Consider the following 27,494-nt stretch of genomic DNA (forward strand, 5'->3'; position numbering starts at 1 on the left):
TTGATGTATAAAAATAGAGCTAAGTACGGATGTCATCTTAATGTTTACAATTAGTAATAGATGCATTTATCTCAGGAAAAAAAATTACATTTGAAATGACATGTCTTTTGAAATCAAAGCCAAAATTCATTCAACTCTTACCCGGTTTGTATATTGAAGATCTGATCCAAACAAAGGGTTGTAAATACAGGTATCTGCTTTCTCTAGGGCTAACATTTTACTCTTTATTTCTAGTGCACTATAGCCCATATGTAGTGAGTTTTCTGTCTGACCTGATTCAGTAGCATATGCAGGGTTTATAACATTAGTTTTTATCCGCTCAAGAGGAGAAGGTCGGAATAAAGCCGGAATAAAGTGAGATTGTGCATGACGTTCATCTAACCACCTGGCAAAATAAAAAGAAGAGGTAGTAGATGTATTTGTTAAAAAGTGAAGATGAAAAAACTAAACTACTATCCAACTCTGATGTATGATTCTTTCTAATACTACATTCAGATTTTTATAATTTTTTTTAAAAATAAATTTATTTATTTATTTTTAGCTCTGCTGGGTCTTCGTTGCTGCGCGCAGGCTTTCTCTAGTTGCGCGAGTGGAGGCTACTCTTCAGTGATGTGCACAGGCTTCTCACTGCAGTGGCTTCTCTTGTTACAGAGCACAGGCTCTAGGTGCATGGGCTTCAGCAGTTGTGGCACACGGGCTCAGTAGTTGTGGCTCGCGGGCTCTAGAGCTCAGGCTCAGTAGTTGTGGTGCACGGGCTTAGTTGCTTTGCAGCTTGTGGAATCTTCCCGGACCAGGGCTCACACCCGTGTCCCCTGCATTGGCAGGAGGATTCTTAACCACTGTGCCACCAGGGAAGTCCCGGGATTTTTATAATTTTAATTAGTGTTAAGTACTTCATTTACTGTAAATAAAAGTTCTGTTATTGGACATAGCAAACTATTTTTTTTAATGCATGTAACAAATAATAATTAAAATCCTTTTCAAAAAACACGAAGCCCTTTAAAAATTTAAACCACTGAGATGTAGGTGACATTAGACCTGCTGTTACAGAAAGACAAAAGGCATGACAGGTGAAACGACTTGTTCACTGATAAGGGTAAATCAATACTAAATCTAGTTTTATAACAAAGGAATCTTAATTCTTAGGCCAGGGCAATCTTTGTCATTTTCTAAGAATAAACTTAACATGTTGCAAGCAAATCAGGACAATCTTGTCTTTGGGGTTTAAAATTTTTATATTATACTTCAAAAACTTACCATTTCTTAATATATATATTATTAATTTTATTATTTTCTTCCAAAAGAATTTCTATCTCTCAGAGCTAATATCTAATATGAACATGTATTTGATTTATTAAAAAATATTTTTAATGGCAGTTCTTACTTATCCAAGGCTATTAACATTCTTGCTGTAAGTGCAGCAAAGTGAGTGCTGGATTCACTACAGACTCGCATAATATCTTGTAAGCAGTAAAAAATTGGGCATCCTGGAGTATACGTATATTTAGTATTATCTGAAAAAGAAAAATGAAGAATTATGCCATCATATAAAAGGTTTACGACTGCATGATTTTTATTTAAAAGTACACAGTATGTTAAAAAAAATTGTTAAGTATAACATAAATTGTTCTAGATTTTAAATTAGTAGACTTGGATTCAATTGCTGGCCAGCTCTGTGACCTTATCCATTTGGGTGAATGCAGGATTTAGAATCCTGGAGGACTGCAGAAATTGTTTCCCCTTTCTCTTCCTCAACAATGTTGTAAAATTCTGATTAATAATAAGGTTTCCAGCACCATTTAACATACTGATCTGTTTAACCTAAGTATGGCTGGGGAAAAAAAAAATTCTGTAATGATAGAGCTGGCTAATAAAATACGTGTAAGTACTGTGTAGCAGCAGTCTGATGAGATATCCACAGTGGGTCATTAATATATCATTAGTATTATTACGGCCTTACATGAGGCCAGTACTCTACAGGTTCCAAAGTGATTTTTACATCTAATACCTCACTGAATTCTTTCAGCACGATGAACCAAGTAGGAGCAGGTATCTATCTTACAAATAAAGAGGTGAGGCTTAAAGAGGTGATTTGCCCAGAACACAAAATTAGTGGGCTGCATGGTCTGCACTGAACCTCAATATTTTTTCTATTATTCCAGCATAATAGGATAAATTCCTTGTCAAAGCTCAAATTAAATTTTCATATTAGATCTAAGTTCTTTAAATATTACCACTACTGTTGGGAAGAGTATTTTAGAACTATTACTGACACTTTCTTTTCCCAAATATAAGATAGGTTCTGATCATAATCTGTTAATTTTCCAAAATACATAAATTTTTATTTCTATTCTACCTATATAGCACAGTCTGAAAAATCCCTCATTATAAGCTAAAAACTTTTTGTTTCGATTATGGCTTCCTTCCTCACTTCTTTGTTCTACTTTTAAAAACAGAAACAAAAATATTACTGATCAGTCTGGAAGCCTGAATATTACTTTGAAATCAAACCATCTTTTTAAGTAACAAATTTCTCCATCTTCCATTATCTTAAAAACATGTATTCTATAATAGTATTACAATAGTAACTATGAATCCAAATTCCTAAGTTCCTCAACAGACTTTAGCTTAGCACCTAAGGTATACAAAGATTCATAAGGTGAAACTTAGACTTTACCTTTGACAACTGATGGAACAATAAATAATGCCGCTTCTCTGCCCATCTTCTCCCCATCCAGAGGAAATTTCTTCATTAGTACCACTCGTTTTCCTAATCATTTTTTTTAAGTCAGTAAAGATAAAAATAATGGGCCTTTTAAAATCTTATATATTACCTTGAGAATTAGAAAAAAATATTTTAAAGGCAGTATTAAGAGGAACTGAAATATAAAAAGTCAATTTTATTATAGGCACTAATAAAAACTGGTAATTCTGATAATAATGTAAATCATTCTGTGGACAATCAACCAATAGATCCCCTGTTCTGACTCACTAAAAGAGAAGCTTCCTATACGTAGCAAGGAAAACCATCCTGCTAAGGACTGATAGAGCAGCTGAACAGCAACACATCCTGCAAGGTGAACAGGCATATACTTCATTCAGTTGGGATGTAGATGGTAAGAGTTTCACTAAAGTCTAAGCTGGCCAAGAAGCGTAGTGTACATAAACTGCAAAGTCTTAAAGTTTAGCAGCTCTTCATTTAATATTCAACCTCCACTGTCAATTTCAGTTTTTATTAAAATCTGATTGGGCTATAAACTGTTGTTCTGAATTGTAACCACCATTCTCTTTTTTTTTTTTTTTGCGGTTCGCGGCCTCTCACTGTTGTGGCCTCTCCCGTTGCGGAGCACAGGCTCCGGACGCGCAGGCTCAGCGGCCATGGCTCACGGGCCCAGCCGCTCTGCGGCATGTGGGATCTTCCCGGACTGGGGCACGAACCCGTGTCCCCTGCATCCGCAGGCGGACTCCCGACCACTGCGCCACCAGGGAAGCCCGTAACCACCATTCTTATACTTAGTCTGTTGTTCCTGATTTGGCAGCAAGGGGGCTATAAATAACAACCTACAAGTCTTTCACTCTAAAACCTTTCATATTCTGGATATCTTTGTCATAATTTTTATCAACCCTTCCAATCTCCCCATCTCAAGAAATAGAACCTTGTTCTTGACCCAGGTAGGAATGCCTGGCTGGATGCCTTCTGCGGACAGGTAGATAATATGAGCTCAAGCAGCTTCATTCATTCACAAAATGCTGGAGTCAATATTTGTGATTATTATGGCACATTATTATTATAGCCCCCAAACAATTTTTTACAAAATAGACACTTGTACAAAATATAAGTGTTAGATACATTCTAATAAATTTGAGAGGCAATATTTCTTTTGTCTGGCTTGAGGTCTTGTCCCACTTAATCTTTCCTGCCTTGCAGCTTCCCTAAATCCAGTTCTGATCCATTGTTTAATTGCCTACTTTGCAAATTATATATGCAACTGTGAGATCTGTCATGCGGGGAAAGAAAAGCACTGATTACAAGTTGGGAAATGAAGTTCTAGTCCTAACTCCTCCACTAATGGGAATATGATTTTTGTAGGTGACAACCTATGTTTGCATTTCCATTTTACAGATGTAAAAATGACTATATACTAACTCACAGGACCAATTTAAGAATTTCATTAATAAGTAATTGTGGTAGTGTTTTATAAACTATATATAGCACTGCACAAAAAGGCACAACTACTGCTATTATAAAGTCATTGGTAATTTTCATGTGATGCTTATATAAGAAATCATATTACTCTATAAAAATATTTCACACTTTTAGAAAACCTCAATTGAATAGGATAGTCAGGTATGGCATGGTTCATTGATATAACTGTCTATTTAGTTAAGTAAAACTTCTTTACTTTCATTTCTCTTATTAAAAGCTGCCTGAAAATGTATTAGTACATTCTACTGTCTAAGTATATAAGATATAATTGTGCTAGACATGTTTCAGGGTGCCTATCCACTTGTAACTTCTCCTAAGAAAAACTACCCAGCCCTCTGGGCCGGGGGATATTTTTGTTAACACTGATATCACTTATATCCCCCTGCTTGGTAAATGAACCAAGTGGTAGAGTTCGGCTAATTCATAGCAAATTATGACTTGTCTATCTCAGCTCAAATATGTGATTTGGGCTCAGACTTTGTCTCAGTAATTTGATCTCAGAATAGATCCTGATAACTATAACAATTTAGTGATAGTAAAACAAACCTGGATGAAAATTTATCAGAGAAGTCCAAGACTGAGGTAGAAAAGGCTGACAAATTTGTGGCATCCAAAAGAAGAGCCTTTCACTTGCCTTGATCACCCACAGGGATAGTCCCCCTTTTTAGCTAAGATCAATTTCTAGATCATTTTATTTAAAAAGTCAATCTGATAATTAGGGAAAGGGGATTCTCTCTGTAGTACTCAGAATGTGTATCAAAGATCTGTAAATTTATGCAGGAACTTCTTATAATCTCGAGTTACAATGCTTAGAGCCCCAAGCCACAAAAACCCTGCAGGCCCTATTGAGGAGGTTACCAGTTGGGGAGATAAATATGGTGAATGGTACCTCCAGAAGTTATGAAACAGGCTTAGTTCAGCTATCTCTAGAGAACAACTATCCCAAATAACCAACAAATCAAATTACAGGATTCAGCCTTATCTCTGCAACAAAAATAGTCTCTTTCGTGAGAGATGAATTAGACAACTAATCTCTATAAAGATGAACAAATAGAAAAAAACACTAAATAAGCTTTAAAAAACTGAAAACTAGGCACAGAGAGGTATGCTTTACCTCACTATCAACAACTGTTTTCAACTGCTGTTTGACTGAAATTAGCTTTACCTTTTTAATTATAATGCCTGAATCCTGGACAGAGTATATAATTTCTGTAACTTCTGCTATATGCTTCTTGTGAGGCCACAGCCTGATAAAATTGATCATTAATGTTTAATCAGTTTCATAGTCTATAGATTATCTAATATTTTTAATGAGGCCTGAACCTTTCAGGGTGAATACTTCTACAATTTATTTTGGCTCATTGAAAATGATCTTCTTCTTGTGACCAAATGGGAAGAAAACCTCTGCTGACTGGTAATTTATAGGACTTGCTCTAATACACAAAATCTTAACTGTTACTTAGTTATGGAGAGAGGTTTATAGTTTTCTCTTGTCCTGGAGTAGAGAAACAAACATAGTAGTTCACAGATACTTATCTAGGGAAATATACTTCTAACAAAAGTAATTTTGTGCTTTCTTTTAATTTTTAAGCCACCTGTTGGCTTCCTCTCTCTCTTGAACAAATCATTAACACAATTTAAATATTTTCAATTTTTTTTTTACTTAAAATTATCTAAACATTTCAAAAATATTTTTTAACTTAAAAAAATTGTTAAGTTGCTTTTTGAAGGGGGCTTGGCTGCACCTTAAAAAAAAAACCCTAGAAATTTCTGAGTCTTTTTCAAGTTTTTCAAATGAAAAGGAACATAAAAAGAAACTGATTTTAATCTACTTTTTAAAATGTCTTTCTCCACAAGCATTTAAAGCCAACTGTGTTAAAAAGAAAAGCTTCTTACCTCTGATACCCTGGTTTGCAGGAGAAATTGGTTTGGTGGTTTCTACTACATAATCCAATATGCCTTGTGTTATTTCACTGTTGCCCTGAAGTTTAGTTTCCAACAAAACCTTCTTTCTCTTTTTTTTCTGTCCTTCAATGGGAACTTCATGCAACAAAATCTTAGATGAGAAAAATAATATTAAGAGAGTGTTTAAAATTAAATTTACTTGCCCTAGAATATAATAAGCCAGCAGTCTTTCTTAACCCTAGCTGCATATAAGAATAACCTAGACTCTTTCAAAACAGTATCAATGCACAGCTTCATCTCAGACCTATTAAATCAGAACGTCAGGGGAGTGGGGTCCTGGTACTGGAAATGTTAAAGTTTCCCAGTGATTTAACAGTGTAGCCAAGACTGAGAACCAGTAAGTCAGAGCACTGCTGAAGCAGTAGTCTCCTCAGAACCCCTGCAGTATCCCTTAATAGGTTTCAGAAAACTAACCTTAAAAAAGCAATTAAAGCAAAATACTAGAGAAGTTAGTTCAAGTTAGATTAGATTAGAAGCATTTTATGATGCTTGAAATCTGCTGCATAGAAAAGATAACAATTCTGCTTTGGGTTTTTTTTGGCAGGAGCCTCAATCATGTTTACTAATATATGTATTCAAGACGACAGAGAAGTAACTTAATTGCCTAAAACTTAATTAAAGGTAAAGATATTTTTTAATGAACTTTTAAAAATAGTTCTTTGGGAAAACAGCCAAGAACGAAATTTAGGTTGGAATTTTGAATAAGCTGAATTTTGCAATTTTTTTTTCAATTTTTGAGAGCCATTCCGTAAACTGTACTAAAAACCAAACTCTCATAAGTTATAAGTAAAACTCAAATAAGTAACTTTTAATATCTAATAATTTATCCCTATCAATGAATAGAAAAATGGTCAAAATACATGTAGCGGAAAAGACATGATGATGGGCAGATCTACGACTGTAAATTCTAGCTTGTCAAGATCAAGGTTATCAACAAGAATTTACAGGCTATGGTTATACTTTATATGTAAATGAAAATGATAATGGAGAATGACATTCAATGGTTGAAAATCAAATGTTAGTAAATCGTTCTCACTTCATATGACTTAGCTCTGTATTCCCGAGAATTGAGACTGGCAGCATTCTTTGGCCGAATAACAGCAACGTACGCATCTTCTATGTTTTCTGGATTTCCCATTGCTTTATAAAACAAAGAAATCCCTTGAAAGATTAAATCAAAGGACACATAACCACTCTGAAAAACAATTTAAAAAATAAAATGTTGATTTTTCTATCTTAGAATACATATACTATGTAAAAAGCAAGTCAGAGATAACTGATAATATGTTACCATTCAAAACCTTTGTTTATAATTTAAGATTACTTTGTCCTTTTTTCCTATTAAAGGTAGATTTTTGTTTTTTAAAATGGGGATACATACTTTCATAGGTCTTAACAGCATAAGAATCTGCCTTTTGGACCTATAAAAAGGTGATATGATTATAAAATGTCTTGTAAATACTAAGTAAAAAATGGCTTGAACTAGCAATTTAGAATAGTACCCACTTATTTTCCATAAATTGCACAAGTGAATGTCATACTGTTAATAGTTTGGAAGCTAGAAATAGATAGCTGCCATTGACATTCTTTCCAGAATCTTTAAAAAGAACTTTGATATCTGACATTTGGATGAACTAAAGGATAGTTTATAATTTTCACTGGAGCTGCCTATCACAGACTCAAAAACATTTAGTCAGTTCATAAAAGCTTTCTGATGATGACTTAAGAATATTTCCCACTTCCATTATCAATTCCCTACATAATCCAAAAATTTTCTTCCAAATATATAATATATATATTTAAATATACATACACATGAACACTTTTTTCCCCAGACTAATTTGAAGTCTCCATGAGGCAATTTCTAACAAGTAATTGAAGTTCAAGCACTCTCGGTTGTTTGATAGTTCCATCTCTTCATTAAGTGCTATTATTAATTTTTTTTCATGGCTAGACTAAAACAAATCTCTTTGTATTGAATATATTTTATTTATTTGTTTTAAAAAAACTTCCTCTCATTTATATGCCAGTAAATTTCTAAAAGAACATCAAGCAAGGAGTTGCTTTCCTAGCCATGGTGAGATGAACCTTCTTCAGTTTTTTTTAAAGTCCATTAGGCATTAAAATGACCTGTTCATATTTAATGATTTCCTTATTGCCCCAACTCTCATAGAAAAAAAAGAGCTCATTTTCAAGAAAGGTTTTGAATATCTTTTGAGAGGAGATAGAGGACTTTACTGTTTTCTCAACTGCAATTAATAGTCATTTTGAAACCTTTAATTTGCTTCCTTGTGTAATAACAAAAGCCTTTAATTTACTTCCTTCCACTGCCTTATAACTGGAAAATTTCCTTTAAAAGAAATGTTTTTAAAATCCAGTAACTTATGACATTTTAAGTAAATGTTAGCCTAAAATTAAAAGAACCATTAAAATTATTGCACAAAATTATTTTAATTTATAAATTATTTTAAATTATAAAATTTAGTTATAAATTATAAAATATTTTATTTTAGATTATAAAAATGTTCACTGATTTAGATCCAGAGAAACTACAGCTATCTCAACAGAGAAACTACAGAAAACATTAGGATTGAGACATTTCATTTTGTGAAAAGTTTTGAAGACATTCATTTTCACTCTATACCTTGTGGAATTATTTTCAGTTCAGTTTTTCCATAAGATCATCTTAAAACCCACTTCATACAACAGCACTTTCTATACTAAGTGAAAAAGATGAGGCTCTTTTCTTCTCAGAATTTCCATTTAGCAATTACCTTTCACCTCAGATTAACAATGACTTCAAGATAATAAAACCCAACAAATTTTGAAATATATGGATGCCTCCTTGAAGACTGCCAGCCCCCAAAAGAAAGACATTGCATTATGAATACATTTTGTAACATATATGGCACTATTATGGAAACCCTTTTTTCTACTAAGCACCTAAAAAGAGAAATCAAGTAATTCTTAGTTTTCTAAACATGATTTAAAGCAAATCAATTCCTGCGCTGGTCAACTCATGTTAAAAAAACATCTATTAGCAAAAAGCTTTATTTGTTAATACTTATCACTTCTCTAGAATATTTGGTATTGCACAATACACTCAATTTTTAAAAGATAAACAAATGTGATATAATTTTAAAAAACCATGAGGGTTATAGCATTTTGTTTTTACGCCATTTAATGTTAATGTACCCCAAAGATTCTAAAAATTGAGTTTCAAGAAATATTCATACTTGAATGTTTGAAATATACATACTTCCAGTGACATGAAAGAAGGAAACAAAGGCTTAAGTGAGGAAAAGAACAGAAGCTACTAATATATGAAGGCAAAACTGCCAGGGCAGAAACACATGCAAAAGGATTGGAAGAGGGTAATTTGAGCTAAAAATAACAGAAAAAGCTATAACTAAAATTTGTAATGTGTTTAGACTGAATTTTAGATAAAGGTTCAAGTGACCAATAGGAAATATGTGGCATTTTCTGGAAAATGCTTAAGAATAAATGATAATATGCTGCCTAACTAATAAAGCCTTACAAATATGTAGAAGTGGTTCTCAATTGGGAGTGATACCTACCTGGGATCATTTGAAAATCTGTACGGGCATTTCTCGTCACTATGACTGGGGAGAAATGGGGTGAACAGATGCCATTTAGTCCCCATGGGGGGAGGTTTGTTAACATCTTTACTAAAAACAGTCCTGTTGAACAAACTGCCAATAATGTCTTTAATGAGAAACATTTGCTGTATAGAGTACAGATAGACAAACTTTATTTATTTATTCTGGCCGCACTGCAAGGCTTGCAGGATCTTAGTCTCCTGACCAGGTATTGAACCCGGGCCCTAGGCAATGGAAGGGCAGAGTCCTAAACCACTGGACCGCCACGGAATTCCCCAGATGGACAGACTTTAAAAGTTGTTTGCAATGAAGAAAAAGAGAAGATTCAGTACATGAATATAGGTATTGTAAATTTAGTTACCAGAAGTCAAAATTGACAAGATGATTTACAAAGTACATGCTAATAGAAATTACCAATAATGATCAGAAAGTGTACTTCATGAATAAAAACAAAAAAAGGAGCATTATCTTAGGGTTCTGTAGGATGTTCCTGATCCCTTCTCCTCCATCCTTAAGCAATGTTTTTCAACCTAATAAAACCCATGTTATTATGCTTTTAAAATAATATGAATAAGTGCTAACACCTATAATGTTTATTATGTGCTAGACACTGTGCTAAGTGCTTTACATGCATTAACTCATTTTATTCTCCCCCAAACCTGATGAAGTATTATTATTATCTCCATTTTACAGGAAAAAAAAACTGAGGTGGAGTAGCTACATGCCACTTCTCCACTCTCCTGGAACAATTTAATATTTTAAAGCATTGTTACATTAGAGAGAAGTGATGGCAACTAAATATCTGTAAGAATTCCCCTACAGGGATATGTTGACCATTAAAAATTTCATCCTTTTGCCACTCAAATTGGTTTATAGTAATAAAAAGAGAGGAAGTAATAATAAAGCAGAATAGAAAATAGTCACTGGTGCTACTTCTAACACAGCTTGTTTTGTCCTTGTCCTTTCAACCAGTTCTACCAATCATCAGGTAGTATCAAAAAGTACCATCGGTAATTTTCAAGTACTTTCCTTCTGTTAAGTGACATTCTATTCTGTAATTTAAGATATTTAATAATCTTCAAATACCTTCTGAATGCAATTATACTAAATCTGGCTAACAGAGAAGGAACTAAGTAATAGTGGAATTGGGAAACAAATGAATTCCTACAAGTATATTTAAGGAGGTTATTTGGGGGAGCATGATTTCATCCGTAGTATATCTAAACATGCTTTATATCAACTGCTACTATAGTTCTTCGACCCAGTTCGAAGGGGAAACCAACTAACACATTAACTCGGGTTTAAGTCGAAAAGATCATGGAATGAATTATTTGTTTTCATACTGTTATGAAAACATTTTTGAGTTTTTGACATTTTCCCCAAAATAAGATGAGGACATCATCAAAGCAGTTAAAAGACATGATGCTGAGAGAAGCATCTGCAAGCAAACTGAAGATACAAAAACTCTCCAAGAGTGAGAAGGGAATCATGGAGGTGAGGTCCCGAGTCAGGTCAGCTAGATCAAAGATTTCTGGTGAAGCTAAAAACACCATGGAGAACCGAGCAAAGAACGAAAGCCCAAAGCCTTAAAAGATGTAGAGAGGGAAAGAGAGGAGCGGTGAGCTCCAAGGACAAGTTGTGAATCGCTTTTCCTGAAATGACAAAAATCAACACTCTGCCTAGGAGGTTTTTCCTCCGCCACCGCCCATCAGCGTCCACTAACGGAAAAGGACGTGCACGCCTCTCTGCACAGAGAGCCGCCACCCAAAAAGGGTCTTTGGCGTCTTTGTAATTACTTGTAAGAAGTAAAGTCCTTGCCTGGAAAAACTAGATGTGGATGGAGATAGTTCGGCCTCCTACCTTTCCGTTTCTCTCGCTGGAGTCTGAATCGTGCTCCTCCTCGTCTCACCCGTGTGGGGGGCCGAGGACCTCCCGGGCCACTACATTCAATTCAGTGGGTGGGACAGTCACCTGGGGGGCGGGGGACCGTCACCGCTTTCTCATTTCTCCTTCCCTTCACTTTCCCAGCGGCCAGGCCCAACTTCCTGTGACAGGAAAACAGTCGGTCGCCACCAGAAGCCGCCCGGCGTGTTCGGCCGCCCTCCGCACCCCGCGCCTCGAGAGCTCTGATCTCTGGACTCGGAGAGCCTCTTGTCCACAAGCTCTTTATTGGCCTTCCCTCTCCTCCCAGCTCAGCGCCATACACACCTCACCCCCTCCCCAAACTAGGGGATTGCAGATCTTCAAAGGCCTTAGCTTTCCATCCCGATGCTACCGGGGCGAAGAAATCGCTTCCGGGTTCACGCCCCCTTGCAGCCTCGCGGTTGGTGGTGGAAGAGCTTCCGGGTCGGCTGCTGAGCTACTGCCGTTCCTGTCGTTTCTAGCTGGGGCTGAGGGCTGTCTGGGGCAGGTGGCGGGCGGTTCGGGGACTGGGGTGGTGGCGGCAGTGGGCACGCCAGCGGCTGAACCGGAGGCGGGGGAGGGGAGGGGGCGGCCCGGGCTGTAAGCGCGGGCCAGGCTGGAGCATGAGCCGGATTTGACCGCGAGGCGGAGGCAAGAGCCACCGCCCCCTCTTCTCCTCCCCCGAGTGAGGCGGCGCGGCGGCCGGAGAGGCATGGGGGGCGCCCGCCCAGTCTGAGCCTCGCCGCAGGCGCTTCCAGCTCTCGCAGAGTTCCCCGCGGGCCTCCAGGGCGCACCCTCGGCCCCGGCAGCCTTTGCCCGGCGGGCGCACCGGGGCCGGTGAGGAGGGGGCGCAGCGCGAGGAGGGGCGTCCGCCCGGGTGGGTGGGGCGCAGGGAGTACCTGAGGTCACCGGCTCGGCGCGAGAGGCAGGGGCGGCAGAACTGCAGAGCTGCGGAGTCCATCCGACCCTTACCCTCAGTCCGGGAAGTAACCGTAAGTCTCAGCTTCGACGTACCGGTCTTTTTGAGGCTGTCTCAACCTATTTTCGGCTCCGAGTTCAGCGCTACCGAGTTCACGCCCTTCCGGGACTCCTGCAAATGTGCCTCCCTTCATTTGTGGAGGATTGTGTGTCCCCATCCTTGAACAGTCAACATCCTCTGTCTGACCCATTGGGAGCTCTTCTCCCAGCGAATTTGCAAGCCTCTGTGTTTCGGTAGCACGTCCCATCCTCACCATCTGGATGCATCTTCTTGTCCCTCTGTCCTCAAAGGATCTATGTCCTCCCTTTTTTTCTGTTTGTACCCCGGACCTCACAGCTTCCCCCGCCCATTCTTTGAGACGTGGAAAGCCACGGGTTCGGCTGTTCTCGTGAGCTCGAGAGTCTTGAGCGGGTGGATGGATGAAAGTGAAGGGCTATGATGGGTGGGGATAGGGGCACATAGCTCTAGAGAACCTTTATTTTTGCATCTTCTGCTACCAGAAAAGAATGGACCTTTCCCCTGGACCTTCATTCCTCTCCCTTCCTGTGTATAAGCTGTTTTCTGTACGTTGCTGTTAGAGTCGCAGGAAACTGGAATTAGAGCTGTAAATTAAGAACTCCCGAGGAGGTTTTGAGGATGTCTCACAAGCTCTATTCACACGAAGTGGCATATTGAACAACCTTGTATTGAAATGAAGACCCATTCCAGGGAAGATTTACTAGTAGGTCTGAGAAATCAATGTGAAAACAAAAGTCTGATGTTTCAAATGTATTTTGGATACCTTTAGATAATTTTTTAGTGTGTTGAATTTACATTTAATTCTTAAAGTGTGTGTGTGTATGATGTGAAAATCTTTGTATTGGAAGTTTTTGCTTTGTTAGTGGTTAAAAAAAACTAAAGTGATTTTTGATCATGTCAGATTATATTTGTCAAGATATTATCTTAAATCCTTAATTTCATAGAGACTTTTTCTTAAATTGATTTGGCTCAACCATCTACAGATGTTACACACCTTTGTGCCTGTCACCTTCCTGCTTCTTAGTTAAAAAAAAAAAAAATTAACCGTGAATATCTTCAATGTGTATTTCCAGATTTTAAACTAGGCATTTTTTCTCGTTAAAATTTGGTTTCCTTTTTAAACTACCACAGCAGAACTTTCCAGAAATTAGACTAAAAAGTAACTAATGCTGTCAGTGACTGGACAATAGTTCTTAGCTGACTTAGCATTTTGTACTTTTCCAGGTACTGTAGGAAGCAAATGATAATTTAAGAATGATTTTCCTCTGTGAACTACAGGTTCTTTGTTATTGTTCTCTAAATTACTCTAGTTTAGACTGGTAGCTTTGGTTATTGTTTTCAGAAAACGTCATTTTGTTCAGAAAGGTAAATGTTTAATAATGATTTTTTTGTTTTCAAAACCTCCTTCTAGCAGTTGATTTGAGGTTATTATTTGATTTGTAACTGCACACTGTTCACAAATTTTAGTTTGAACTAGGCTTAAAAGATGTATCTCTAGCTGTCTCTCTGGAATTGTACTTTACCGGCTTGTGTCAGAAGCCAAGCGCTGCACAGAGTTGAATGTATTATTAAGGGTGTGGTTTTTGCTTTTCGTAAAATTGATCAGTTTGCAAATAAGAAGAGTGGGTGCTGTAGTGAGGTGATGGGCAATAATTTGAAAAGGTCCTTCTTAGAAACAGTAAATTGACCCCTATCATTCTTGGACGTAGGGTGGAAAAGATAGGACTGTGTTTTCACATTATGCTTTTTCCCGTGCCCATTGCACTGGGAATTTTGAGTTTTCAATATGAAAGTGTTCTGAAACCATGCAGACCGTGCCATAAGTGTGGGCTCTATCAGGTGGCTGCTGAGACATGGGAGAGAAGTTTTGTTTGCTACTCTTTTATACTCCTATAGCACTGCCCACTTTTGAGAGAGTTGGTTTTCTTTCTTTCCTCTTCCTTTCCTGGGGTGCACTTGAACTTGTGAAAGTGAAATATGTGTATTTACAACTTACTTGTAGGTAAAAGCTCAAGCTAATTTTCATGTATAAATAGATGGAAGAACTATGAATTAAGTCTGATTCTTCTTGAATGGAAGTTAGGAAAGATTCCTCAAGTGTTTTGGGTACTTCTTACCTCTTTGAGTATGAACATTTATTTAGATGAAATTTAAAAATCCTTCTCTCTAATATTGAACTTTATATATGACACATTTGCCAAAACAGATTTGAGAGTGACTCAGTCATTATTAAAAAGACCAGTCTGAGAGGATTTTCTGTGCATGGTTCTAAAAATGCTTAGGTATTTTGTTTTCTTTCTTAAAGTATGATTTGCTTAGGGAATAGTAATTTGGTGACTCTTTACGTTTATTTTTCAGACAACCTCAGATTACCTCTTTTTTTTTTCTTTTCTAGATAACTTACTTTCATACTCACTTCATTTCAGTAAACCTTTATTGAATGCCTACTCTGTGTACCAGGCACTATGTTAGATTCTGGAACTACAAGGATAAATAAGTTAAGATTCCTTTCCTCCCTGAATTTGCCAGTCTAGATATTTGACTGTGATTTTATCCATATGCTTTTACAGACATCTCTAATAGGTTTTTAAGTTACTTGACCATATTTCAGGGTTGTTTCACAACCTTTCTATAAGAATTAACACAGTAAAGGCCATTTATTGAGCACTTAATTCACACTAGCTACCCTGCATTTAGTTATTACATTATCTCATTTAATTCTTAGAAGTGTCCTAAGAAGTATTTTATCTCCATTTAAAAACCACACTGGGCACACCATTGTAAAGCAATTATACCCCAATAAAGATGTTAAAAAAAAAAAAAAAAGAAATCAAAAAAAAATAAAATAAAAAATAAAAAAAATAAAAACCACACTGGGGGGCTTCCCTGGTGGCGCAGTGGTTAAGAACCTGCCTGCCAATGCAGGGGACACGAGTTCGAGCCCTGGTCCGGGAAGATCCCACATGCTGCGGAGCAACTAAGCCCATGCGCCACAACTACTGAAACCCGCACACCCTAGAGCCCGTGCTGTGCAACAAGAGAAGCCACGGCAGTGAGAAGCCTGCGCACCACAAGGAAGAGTAGCCCCCGCTTGCTGCACTAGAGGAAGCCTGCGTGCAGCAACGAAGACCCAACACAGCCATAAATAAATAGATAGATAGATAGATAGATAGATAGATAGATAGATAGATAGATAGATAGGTAGCTAGCTAACTAACAAACCCACACAGGGCTTTCCTGGTGGGGCAGTGATTGAGAATCCGCCTGCCAATGCAGGGAATACGGGTTTGATCCCTGGTCTGGGAAGATCCCACATGCCATGGAGCAACTAAGCCCCATGTGCTACAACTTATTGAGCCTTGCTCTAGAGGCCGTGAGCCACAACTACTGAGTCTGCATGCTGCAACTACTGAAGCCCGCATGCCTAGAGTCAGTGCTCTTCAACAAGAGAAGCCACGGCAATGAGAAACCTACGCACCGCAATGAAGAGTAGCCCCCGCTCACCACAGCTAGAGAAACCCCGCGCAGCAACGAAGACCCAACACACCCAAAAATAAATAAATAAAATAAATAAATTTATTTTTTAAAAAAAGTCTTTCATTTCTCTTGTCCCTCAAAGGGACTGAAATAAAATCTAATTCATGACCCCCAACCAGACTTTAAAAAAAAAACAAAAAAATAAACCATACAGATTCTGGTTTATAGTAATGATGAATGTTGTTTTACTTCTTATATGCTAGAAAAGATTTGACGTTAAGATTTCTCATTAAGGGGAAGAACTTGTAATATAGTTTTAACAGTTTTTAATTTTTTTTCCTGTAGGTGATTTAAAAAAATTTTTTTAATTGAAGTATAGTTGATTTACAATGTTGTGTTAATATCTGCTGTACAGCAATGTGATTCAGTTATATATACGTTCTTCTTTTAATATTCTTTTCCATTATGTTTTATCATATGATATTGAATATAGCTCTCTGTGCTATACAGTAGGACCTTACTGTCTATCTGTTCTCTATATAAAAGCTTATATCTGCTAACCCCAACCTCCCTCTGCAAACCTCCCCCAATTCCCTGCCCCTTGGCAACCACCACTGTTCTCTGTCTGAGATTCTGTTTCATAGATAGGTTCATTTGTGTCATATTTTATTGGGTTGGCCAAAAACTTCATTCAGTTTTTTTGTAAGATCTTATGGGAAAAAACCGAGCGAACTTTTTGGCCAACCCAATAGATTCCACACATAAGTGATATCATACGGTATTTGTCTTTCTCTTTCTGATATACTTCACTTAGTAGGATAATCTCTAGTTGCATCCATGTTGCTGCAAATGGCATTATTTTGTTCGTTTTTATGGCTCAGTAGTATTCCATTGTATATATGTACCCCATCTTTATCCATTCATCTGTCAATGGACATTTAGGTTGTTTCCATGTCTTGACTATTGTAAATATTGCTCCTGTGAACATAGGGGTGCATGTATCTTTTTGAATTATAGATTTGTCTGGATATATACCTGGGAGTGGGATTGCTAGATCATATGGTAATTCTATTTTTAGTTTTCTGAGGATCCTCCATACTGTTTTCCACAGTGGTTGCAACAACTTACATTGCCACCAGCAGTGTAGGAGGGTTCCATTTTCTGCACGCCCTCTCCAGCATTTGTTATTTGTAAACTTAATGATGGCCATTCTGACTGGTGTGAGATGGTAACTCATTGTAGTTTTGATTTGCATTTCTCTAATAATCAGCAGTGTTGAGCATCTTTTCACGTGCCTATTGCCCATCTGTATTTCTTCTTTGGAGAAATGTCTATTTAGGTCTTCTGCCCATTTTTGGATTGGGTTGTTTGTTTTTTTGTTGTTGACTTATATGAGCTCTTTGTATTTTTTGGAAATTAAGCCGTTGTCGGTCACATCATTTTGCAAATATTTTCCCATTCTGTAGGTTGTCTTTTTTTTTTTTTATGGTTTCCTTTGCTGTGCAAAAGCTTGTAAGTTTAAGTCCCATTTGTTTATTTTTGTTTTTATTTCTATTGCCTTAGGAGACTGGCCTAAGAAGACATTGGTATGATTTATGTATGTCAGAGAATGTTTTGCCTATGTTCTCTTCTAGGAGTTTTATGGTGTCATGTCTTATGTTTAAGTCTTTAAGCCATTTTGAGTTTACTTTTGTGTATGGTGAGAGGGTGTGTTCTAATTTTATAGAATTGCATGCGGCAGTCCAACGTTCCCAGCACCACTTGCTGAAGAGACTGTCTTTTTCCCATTGTATATTCTTGCCTCCTTTGTCAAAGATTAATTGACTGTAGGTGTGTGGGTTTATTTGTGGTCTCTCTGTTCTGTTCCATTGGTCCATATGTCTGTTTTTGTGCCAGTACCATGCTGTTTTGATTACTGTAGCTTTGTAGTATTGTTGGAAGTCTGGGAGAGTTAGGCCTCCTGCTTTGTTCTTTTTCTTCAGGATTGCTTTGGCAATTCTGGCCTTTTATGGTTCCATAGGAATTTTAGGATTATTCTAGTTCTGTGAAAAATGTCATGGATAATTTGATAAGGATCACATTAAACCTGTAAATTGTTTTGGGTAGTATGGCCATTTTAACAATATTAATTCTTCCAATCCAAGGGCATGGGATATCTTTCTATTTCTTTGAATCATCTTCAATTTCCATTATTAACGTTTTATAGTTCTTAGTGTATAAGTCTTTCACCTCCTTGGTCAGGTCAGGTTAATAACGCTATGAGTAGAAAGATTCTAATTTCATAAGGTATTAGTATCTTTTATTTACTAGAGCAGATGAATTGTATAGTAGCAAAATGTAATTTTCAGCTGTTGTTTAAACCTTTGAAAAGACAGTTCTGAAGTTCATTATGGTTAACTGTAACACAGATTTTCAAGCATGCATAACCTTTTTTTTCTTCTAGTTAATTAGTGGGACCAAGAGCCTAGAAAATGTACTAAAAAATGTTCGTATTCTCCAGGAAGGAGAGAGTATTGAGCTACATGAAACCTATTTAGCTTTTAAACATTCTCAGTTCAATTCTGACAATTCTTTGATGCTTTGGAGAGTTTTGGTTTCTGCAATAAAAATGTATTCTTTCATATTTAAAAATGACCTTACTCATCTGTTAGTAGGGTATATGCTTTATCAGCAGTATGATATGGTTCAGTCTAATTGTTTTTCAGACCTTCTCAAATTTTTTTTTTTTTTTTTTTGCGGTACGCGGGCCTCTCATTTTTTGCAGTACGCGGGCCTCTCACTGCTGTGGCCTCTCCCGTTGCGGAGCACAAGCTCCGGACGCGCAGTCTCAGTGGCCATGGCTCACGGGCCCAGCCGCTCCGCGGCGTGTGGGATCTTCCCGGACCGGGGCACGAACCCGTGTCCCCTGCATTGGCAGGCGGACTCCCAACCACTGCGCCACCAGGGAAGCCCCCCTCTCAAATTTTTTAAAGGATTGTCATCCACTGTCAGCTCTTTTCACCAAATTTCATTTGTATTCTGTTCTGTTTGGTTGGTTTTAACCAAAAACTGTCAACAGTTAGTCATTCTTTAGACTAAGGCCTTTTGCTTCTGGTTATACATTCTTGTTTTTAGGACTGTAGAGCATATAATTATTCCTCCTCCAAGTTCCTAAGAAAGGTATCCTTGATATTTTTCGATCCTCAGTCTGACATATATATTTTAGCTTAACATATACAGTTTTTCCCTTTCAGTGTAACAGAATTCTTGGTACTTAGATCACTGTGTTTTGTTTTCTTAACATCTTTATTGGAGTATAGTCGCTTTACAATGTTGTGTTAGTTTCTGCTGTATAACAAAGTGAATCCACTATACATATACATATATCCCCATATCTCCTCCCTCTTGTGTCTCCCTCCCACCCTCCCTATCCCACCTTTCTAGGTGGACACAAAGCACCGAGCTGATCTCCCTGTGCTATGCAGCTGCTTCCCACTAGCTATTTTATATTTGGTAGGATCGCTGTATTTTCTGGCTGGAATAATATTGGGGATAGAATTCCTATTCAAGACATAACGGACAAAAGTCATAAACGCATTAGGTACTGGAACCACAGAGATGAATAAGTCAGAATTCCTTTTCTCATTGAACTGTAAAATGCCTATTTAATATCCATGAAGAGAAAGGAAAGTTCACTTAAAAACATTGAGATGCCTTTACGCCAAATAGGCATAAAACATTGTCCTCCTATTCATGTATCCCCTCAGGGTATTGTAAAGGAATGTTATGTAAATAAACATATTAAGCCAAGGTTTTCATTCTGTCTCCTAGCCTCAGACAGTAGCTGCTTATCATTTGCTGTAACACCAGATGTTCTGTATCACATATTAATAATCCCATTTTTTAAAAACTATTTTGAAATAATTTAAAACTTGAAAGATGCCAGAACAGTACAAAGAACTCCTTTATCTCCTTCATTCAGATTCCACCATTGTTAATATTTTACTGCATTTCTTCCATTGCCTGTCCTCTCTCTTTCTGTCTTCATATATATGTTACATACATGTTTGTATATGTGTGTATAAATACATATGTACATACCCATTATCATAGTCTTTTTCAGAACCTTTTGGAGCAAGCTGTAGACATGGTGTTCCATCACCCATAAATACTACAGTGTCTATTTCTCAAAAGCAAGGCACTCTTATATAACCCTCCGAGTCGGAAGATAAGCATTGGTACAACACTACTGTCTAGTCCAAGGAACCTATTCTTATTTCATCGACTATCCCAACAATATCTCTTTCTTTTTTGATCTAGGATCCTATCTGGGAATACATGTTGTATTTAGTTGTCATGTCTTTTCAGACTTTTTCAGCCTCATTTTCCCCCATCTTTCATGTCCTTGACAGTTTTAGGTAGTACATTCTGTAAGATCACCCTGAACCTAGGTCCATGTGATATTTCCTCATGACTCCAATCAAGTCTTGCATTTCTAGCAGGAATATCACAGAAGTAGGGCTGTGCCTGTCTCGGTGCATTGCATCCACAGGCATATGATGTCAAATCATGCTGCTACTGGTAATTAACACCTTGATCATATTGGTGTCCTTTTGTATTTGATCAAAATTTGTGGAGAGGTATTCCAAAATTATGCATCTTGATTCTCATCAAACCTCTACTCACTATCCTCAGTGTAGGTATCAGTGATGACTCCCACCTGAATTAACTACTTTTATAATTATATTTCTCTATTTTTTTTATTCCTTCTACATGTATTAGTTGGTATTTTATTGTAAGGTAGAACTTTTCTTTCTCCCCTATTTATTTGTTTATTAAATCAGTAAGGACTTGTGGATTTTGATTTTAGTGTGTTGTGATTTGTTACTATCATTATTTATTTTGCTGTTTAAGTTGTCCCTGATTTAGACAGTGGGAGCCCCTTCAAGCTGGCTCCTGTGTCTATCATGCTCCCATCTCATCCATTGTGCACTTCTGGCAGAACATGCTGTTCCTGGTTCGTCTTGTACTTTGCCTGGTCCAGCCCTGGAATCAGCCATTTCTTCAAGGAGCCCTGTTTGTTTTTTGATATTGTTATTTGTTTTTGTAAAATATGGTGTTTAAAAACAAAGATTTAAGGGCTTAGTTTCTCATTGCTACTGGGGTGTCATTGCTTATAGGGACTAGGAAATGTATGAGTATGTAAGGATGGTTTGTATACACATACATATATGTATAATGTACTAATATACATCCATAATTATTTCTATATCTATGTGCGTGTTATAAAACCAGAAGTTGGTTCCTATACTTCCAATTCCAATCCAATACCCCAGGGTTCTTTCTAGTCTTTGCCCTTTCCATGTTTATAATGCCTTCTCTGGTGGTAAGAAACTTAGCTTCACATTAGTCTCATTATAGTTATCACTTGTCTAATTGTTTTGTTACCATTTTCCCTGCCTTGTAGACCATCACCTCCCTTTATCTCTCCCTATCACACCCTGCCTCGTTGATTGCTGGGCCTGTTGGCCTGTGCCTCTTTGTGAATCCATAAGCCCTCCCTGGGCCCACAGCTCTGTGCAACTCCCTGTCTGCACACAACACCCGGTTATCCTCACCTCTGGGCCACACCTGTGTTGGCCTTCCTGACATGCCCTCACTGCCCTGCATCCTTAGCCAGCATGCTGACTACTTTACATAGCTCAGTATTTCATTAGTTAATTTTTAAGCATATTTCCAGGATTTACAAACATACGTGTATGTGATGACGTATACAACTATATATCATTGCTATAATAAAACTATAGATTTACAAATAAACACATATATAATGAAATATACAGCTATATAGTACACACGCATAAACACACACTACCTGTGGTAGACTAATTAACAACCATAAAGTTCTTCCATCCTGGTATGCATTCCCCTTTGCCATGGGGCTTTGTTGCTTCTCCCATCTATTTCTCCATCTCTTGAGTCTTGTCTAGCCTTGTGATTTGCTTCGGCCAATGAATATGGTGGATGTGATATGTGAGTTCTGGAGCTTAGTCCTTAAGAGAAGACTTCAAAGAATGCTTTCCTGTAGCTGCCATGTAAGGAAGCTGGTCTAGCTTATAGGAGGGTGAGAGAACCAAGACACCCCAGTCAGCATCAACCAGCAGACATGAAAGTGGACTATCTTGGACCTACTAACCCAGCTGACTGTTTAGCTGAATGCATCTGCAGAGGAACCAGAGGTGAAAACAGAAAAGAAATGGCCAGCCAACCTATAGAATTGTGAGAAATGACATTGTTTTGAGGCACTAAGTTTGAGGTGGTTTGTTTTGTAGCAGTAGATATATGAAACCATATCTGTTTTCATTTTGGACATCTGTGTTGTCTCTAGTCTTCTATTATGAACAATATTGCAATGAATATCTTGTACATAATATATAATGTTTTAATTTTAATACATAATGCCAGATTATTTTCCAGAAATGTTGATGTAGTTCTTACTGCCGTCATTAAAGTCTGAGAGTAACTATTTCCCTCACAGACTCACTATCACTGATGTTTTCTTTGACAACAAAATCAATTTTAAAAGCATCTTATACTTCTTCATTTTCGTAACTACTTGTGAAGCTGCGCATCTTTTGATGATTTTGTTGGTCCTTTCGATTTTTCAGTTTTTTGAATTGCTTATTCATAGCTTTATTCACATTTTCCTGTTGGGTTTTTTTAAAATTTTTGAGTTTTATTTATTTATACAGCAGGTTCTTTTCCTTTTTTTTTTAACATCTTTATTGGAGTATAATTGCTTTACAGTGGTGTGTTAGTTTCTGCTTTACAACAAAATGAATCAGTTATATATATACATATGTTGCCATATCTCTTCCCTCTTGCATCTCCCTCCCTCCCACCCTCCCTATCCCACCCCTCCAGGCGGTCACAAAGCACCGAGCTGATCTCCCTGTGCTATGCAGCTGCTTCCCACTAGCTACCTACCTTACATTTGGTAGTGTATATGTGTCCATGCCTCTCTCTCGCTTTGTCACAGCTTACCCTTCCCCCTCCCCATATCCTCAAGTCCATTCTCTAGTAGGTCTGTGTCTTTATTCCTGTCTTACCCCTAGGTTCTTCATGACATGTTTTTTCTTAAATTCCATATATATGTGTTAGCATATGGTATTTGTCTCTCTCTGTCTGACTTACTTCACTCTGTATGACAGACTCTAGGTCTATCCACCTCATTACAAATAGCTCAATTTCGTTTCTTTTTATGGCTGAGTAATATTCCATTGTATATATGTGCCACATCTTCTTTATCCATTTATCTGATGATGGACACTTAGGTTGTTTCCATCTCCGGGCTATTGTAAATAGAGCTGCAATGAACATTTTGGTACATGACTCTTTTTGAATTATGGTTTTCTCAGGGTATATGCCCAGTAGTGGGATTGCTGGGTCATATGGTAGTTCTATTTGTAGTTTTTTAAGGAACCTCCATACTGTTCTCCACAGTGACTGTATCAATTTACATTCCCACCAGCAGTGCAAAAGGATTTCCTTTTCTCCACACCCTCTCCAGCATTTATTGTTTCTAGATTTTTTGATGATGGCCATTCTGACCGGTGTGAGATGATATCTCATTGTAGTTTTGATTTGCATTTCTCTAATGATTAGTGATGTTGAGCATTATTTCATGTGTTTGTTGGCAGTCTGTATATCTTCTTTGGAGAAATGTCTATTTAGGTCTTCTGCCCCAGCAGGTTCTTATTACTCCTCAATTTTATACACATCAGTGTATACATGTCAATCCCAATCGCCCAGTGCAGCACACCAATATCCCCACCCCACCCCCGTAGCTTTCCCCCCTTGGTGTCCATACATTTGCTCTCTACATATGTGTCTCAACTTCTGCCCTGCAAACTGGTTCATCTGTACCATTTTTCTAGGTTCCACATATATGCGTTAATATATATTTGTTTTTCTCTTTCTGCCTTACTTCACTCTGTATGACAGTCTCTAAATCCATCCACGTCTCAACAAATGACTCAATTTGTTCCTTTTTATAGCTGAGTAATATTCGATTGTATATATGTACCACATCTTCCTTATCCTTTAGGCTGTCGATGGGCATTTAGATTGCTTCCATAACCTGGCTGTTGTTAATAGTGCTGCAGTGAACATTGGGGTGCATGTGTCTTTTTGAATTATGGTTTTCTCTGGGTATATGCCCAGTAGTGGGATTGCTGGATCATATGGTAATTCTACTTTTAATTTTTTAAGGAACCTCCATACTGTTCTCCATACTGGCTATATCAATTTACATTCCCACCAACAGTGCAAGAGGGTTCCCTTTTCTCCACACCCTCTCCAGCATTTGTTGTCTGTAGATTTTCTGATGATGCCCATTCTAACTGGTGTGAGGTGATACCTCATTGTAGTTTTGATTTGCATTTCTCTAATAATTAGTGATGTTGAGCAGCTTTTCATGTGCTTCTTGGCCGTCTATATGTCTTCTTTGGAGAAATGTCTATTTAGGTCTTCTGCTCATTTTTAGATTGGGTTGTTTGTTTCTTTAATATTGAGCTGCATATATATTTTGGAAATTAATCCTTTGTCAGTTGATTCATTTGCAAATATTTTCTCCTATTCTGAGGGTTGTCTTTTTGTCTTGTTTATGGTTTCCTTTGCTGTGAAAAAACTTTGAAGTTTCATTAGGTCCCATTTGTTTATTTTTGTTTTTATTTCCATTACTCTACGAGGTGGATCAAAAAAGATCTTGCTGGGGAATCCCTGGTGGCACAGTGGTTGAGGGTCCGCCTGCCGGTGCAGGGGACACGGCTTCGTGCCCCGGTTCGGGAAGATCCCACATGCCGCGGAGCGGCTGGGCCCATGAGCCATGGCTGCTTAGCCTGCACATCGGGAGCCTGTGCTCCGCAACGGGAGAGGCCACAACAGTGAGAGGCCCACGTACCGCAAAAAAAACCCAAAAAACATCTTGCTGTGATTTATGTCAAAGAGAGGTCTTCCTATGTTTTCCTCTAGGAGTTTTATGGTGTCTGGTCTTACATTTAGGTCTCGAATCCATTTTGAGTTTATTTTTGTGTATGGTGTTAGGGAGTGTTCTAATTTCATTCTTTTGTATGTAGCTGTCCACTTTTCCCAGCACCACTTATTGAAGAAACTGTCTTTTCTCCATTGTATATCCTTGCCTCCTTTGTCATAGATTAGTTGACCATAGGTGCATGGGTTTATCTCTGGGCTTTCTATCTTTTTCCATTGATCTATGTTTTTGTTTCTGTGCCAGTACCATATTGTCTTGATTACTGTAGCTTTGTAGTATAGTCTAAAGTCAGGGAGTCTGATTCCTCTAGGTCCGTTTTTTTCCCTCAAGACCCTTTGGCTATACGGGGTCTTTTGTGTCTCCATACAAATTTTAAGACTTTTTGTTCTAGTTCTGTAAAAAATGCCATTGGTAATTTGATAGGGATTGCATGGAATATGTAGATTGCTTTGGGTAGTGTAGTCATTTTCACAATATTGATTTTTCCAATCCAAGAACATGGTATATCTCTCCATCTGTTGGTATCATCTTTAGTTTCTTTTATCAGTGTCTTATAGTTTTCTGCAAACAGGGTTTTGTTTCCCTAGGTAGGTTTATTCCTAGGTTTTTTATTCTTTTTATTGCAGTGGTAAATGGGAGTGTTTCCTTAATTTCTCTTTCAGATTTTTCCTCATTAGTGTATAGAAATGCAAGAGATTTCTGTGCATTAATTTTGTATCCTGCAACTTTACCAAATTCATTGATTAGCTCTAGTAGTTTTCTGGTGGCATCTTTAGGATTCTCTAGTATAGTATCATGTCATCTGCAAATGGTGACAGTTTTACTTCTTCTTTTCCAATTTGTATTCCTTTTATTTCTTTTTCTTCTCTGATTGCCGTGGGTAGGACTCCCAAAACTATGTTGAATAATAGTGGTGAGAGTGGACATCCTTGTCTCGTTCCTTGTCTTAGAGGAAATGCTTTCAGTTTTTCACCACTGAGAATGATGTTTGCTGTGGGTTTGTCGTATATGGCCTTTATTATATTGAGGTAAGTTCCCTCTGTGCCCACTTTCTGGAGAGTTTTTATTATAAATGGGTGTTGAATTTTGTCCAACGCTTTTTTGCATCTATTGAGTTGATCATACAGTTTATATTCTTCAATTTGTTAATATGGTGTATCACATTGATTGATCTGCATATACTGAAGAATCCTTGCATCCCTGGTATAAAACCCACTTGATCATAGTGTATGAACCTTTTAATGTGTTGTTGGATTCTGTTTGCTAGTATTTTGTTGAGGATTTTTGTATCTATATTCATCAGTGACATTGGTCTGTAATTTTCTTTTTTTGTAGTATCTTTGTCTGGTTTTGGTATCAGGGTGATGGTGGCCTCATAGAATGAGTTTGGGAGTGTTCCTTCCTCTGCAATTTTTTGGAAGAGTTTGAGAAGGGTGGGTGTTAGCTCTTCTCTAAATGTTTGATAGAATTCACCTGTGAAGCCATCTGGTCCTGGACTTTTGTTTGTTGGAAGATTTTAAATCACAGTTTCAATTTCATTATTTGTGATTGGTCTGTTCACATTTTCTATTTCTTCCTGGTTTAGTCTTGGAAGGTTATACCTTTCTAAGAATTTGTCCATTTCTTCCAGGTTATCCATTTTATTGGCATAGAGTTGCTTGTAGTAGTCTCTTAGGATGCTTTGTATTTCTGTGGTGTCTGTTGTAACTTCTCCTTTTTCATTTCTAATTCTATTGATTTGAGTCCTCTCCCTCTTTTTCTTGATGAGTCTGGCTAATGGTTTATCAATTTTGTTTATCTTCTCAAAGAACCAGGTTTTAGTTTTATTGATCTGTGCTATTGTTTTCTTTGTGTCTATTTCATTTATTTCTGCTCTGATCTTTATGATTTCTTTCCTTCTGCTAACTTTGGGTTTTGGTTGTTCTTCTTTCTCTGGTTCCTTCAGGTGTCAGGTTAGATTGTTTATTTGAGATTTTTCGTGTTTCTTGAGGTCAGCTTGTATAGCTATCATCTTCCCTCTTAGAACTGCTTTTGCTGCATCCCATAGGTTTTGGATCGTTGTGTTTTCATTATCATTTGTCTCTAGCTATTTTTTTATTGCCTCTTTGATTTCTTAGTGATCTCTTGGTTATTTAGTAACGTACTGCTTAGCCTCCATGTGTTTGTGTTTTTTACATTTTCTTCCCTGTAATTCATTTCTTATCTCATAGCATTGTGGTCAGAAAAGATGCTTGATATGATTTCAAGTTTCTTAAATTTACTGAGGCTTGATTTGTGACCCCAGATGTGATCTAT

At 37.5% G+C, this 27,494-nt stretch overlaps 2 protein-coding genes across 8 annotated transcripts in view; one reads left to right on the forward strand and one right to left on the reverse strand.

Moving 5' to 3' along the window:
• KRIT1 (KRIT1 ankyrin repeat containing) overlaps window positions 1–12,065 on the reverse strand; it is a 36,610-nt gene extending 24,545 nt beyond the window's left edge. Inside the window, exons 1-7 of one of the 4 annotated variants that reach the window (XM_082662247.1) lie at window positions 12,001–12,065; window positions 11,653–11,837; window positions 7,209–7,367; window positions 6,104–6,263; window positions 2,678–2,770; window positions 1,385–1,514; window positions 142–385 (exon numbers count right to left, since the gene is read on the reverse strand). In XM_082662247.1, coding sequence (XP_082518373.1) covers window positions 142–385; window positions 1,385–1,514; window positions 2,678–2,770; window positions 6,104–6,263; window positions 7,209–7,310 — 729 coding nt within the window. In that variant the 5' untranslated portion in view covers window positions 7,311–7,367; window positions 11,653–11,837; window positions 12,001–12,065. Of the gene's footprint in view, window positions 1–141; window positions 386–1,384; window positions 1,515–2,677; window positions 2,771–6,103; window positions 6,264–7,208; window positions 7,368–11,652 lie in introns of all 4 variants that reach the window. The other 3 variants (XM_082662248.1, XM_082662246.1, XM_082662245.1) reach the window with 3 other exon arrangements.
• A 519-nt stretch (window positions 12,066–12,584) lies between these two features.
• Window positions 12,585–27,494, forward strand: part of ANKIB1 (ankyrin repeat and IBR domain containing 1) — a 158,868-nt gene continuing 143,958 nt past the window's right edge. For 3 of the 4 annotated variants that reach the window (XM_082662378.1, XM_082662381.1, XM_082662380.1), the window contains exon 1: window positions 12,585–12,686. The gene's annotated coding sequence lies outside the window, so the exon portion shown is untranslated. The remainder of the gene's footprint in view (window positions 12,687–27,494) is intronic. The other variant, XM_082662379.1, reaches the window with a different exon arrangement.

This window comes from Grampus griseus (genome assembly GCF_964374135.1).
Source record: "Grampus griseus genome assembly, chromosome: 9".
NCBI lineage: Eukaryota > Metazoa > Chordata > Mammalia > Artiodactyla > Delphinidae > Grampus > Grampus griseus.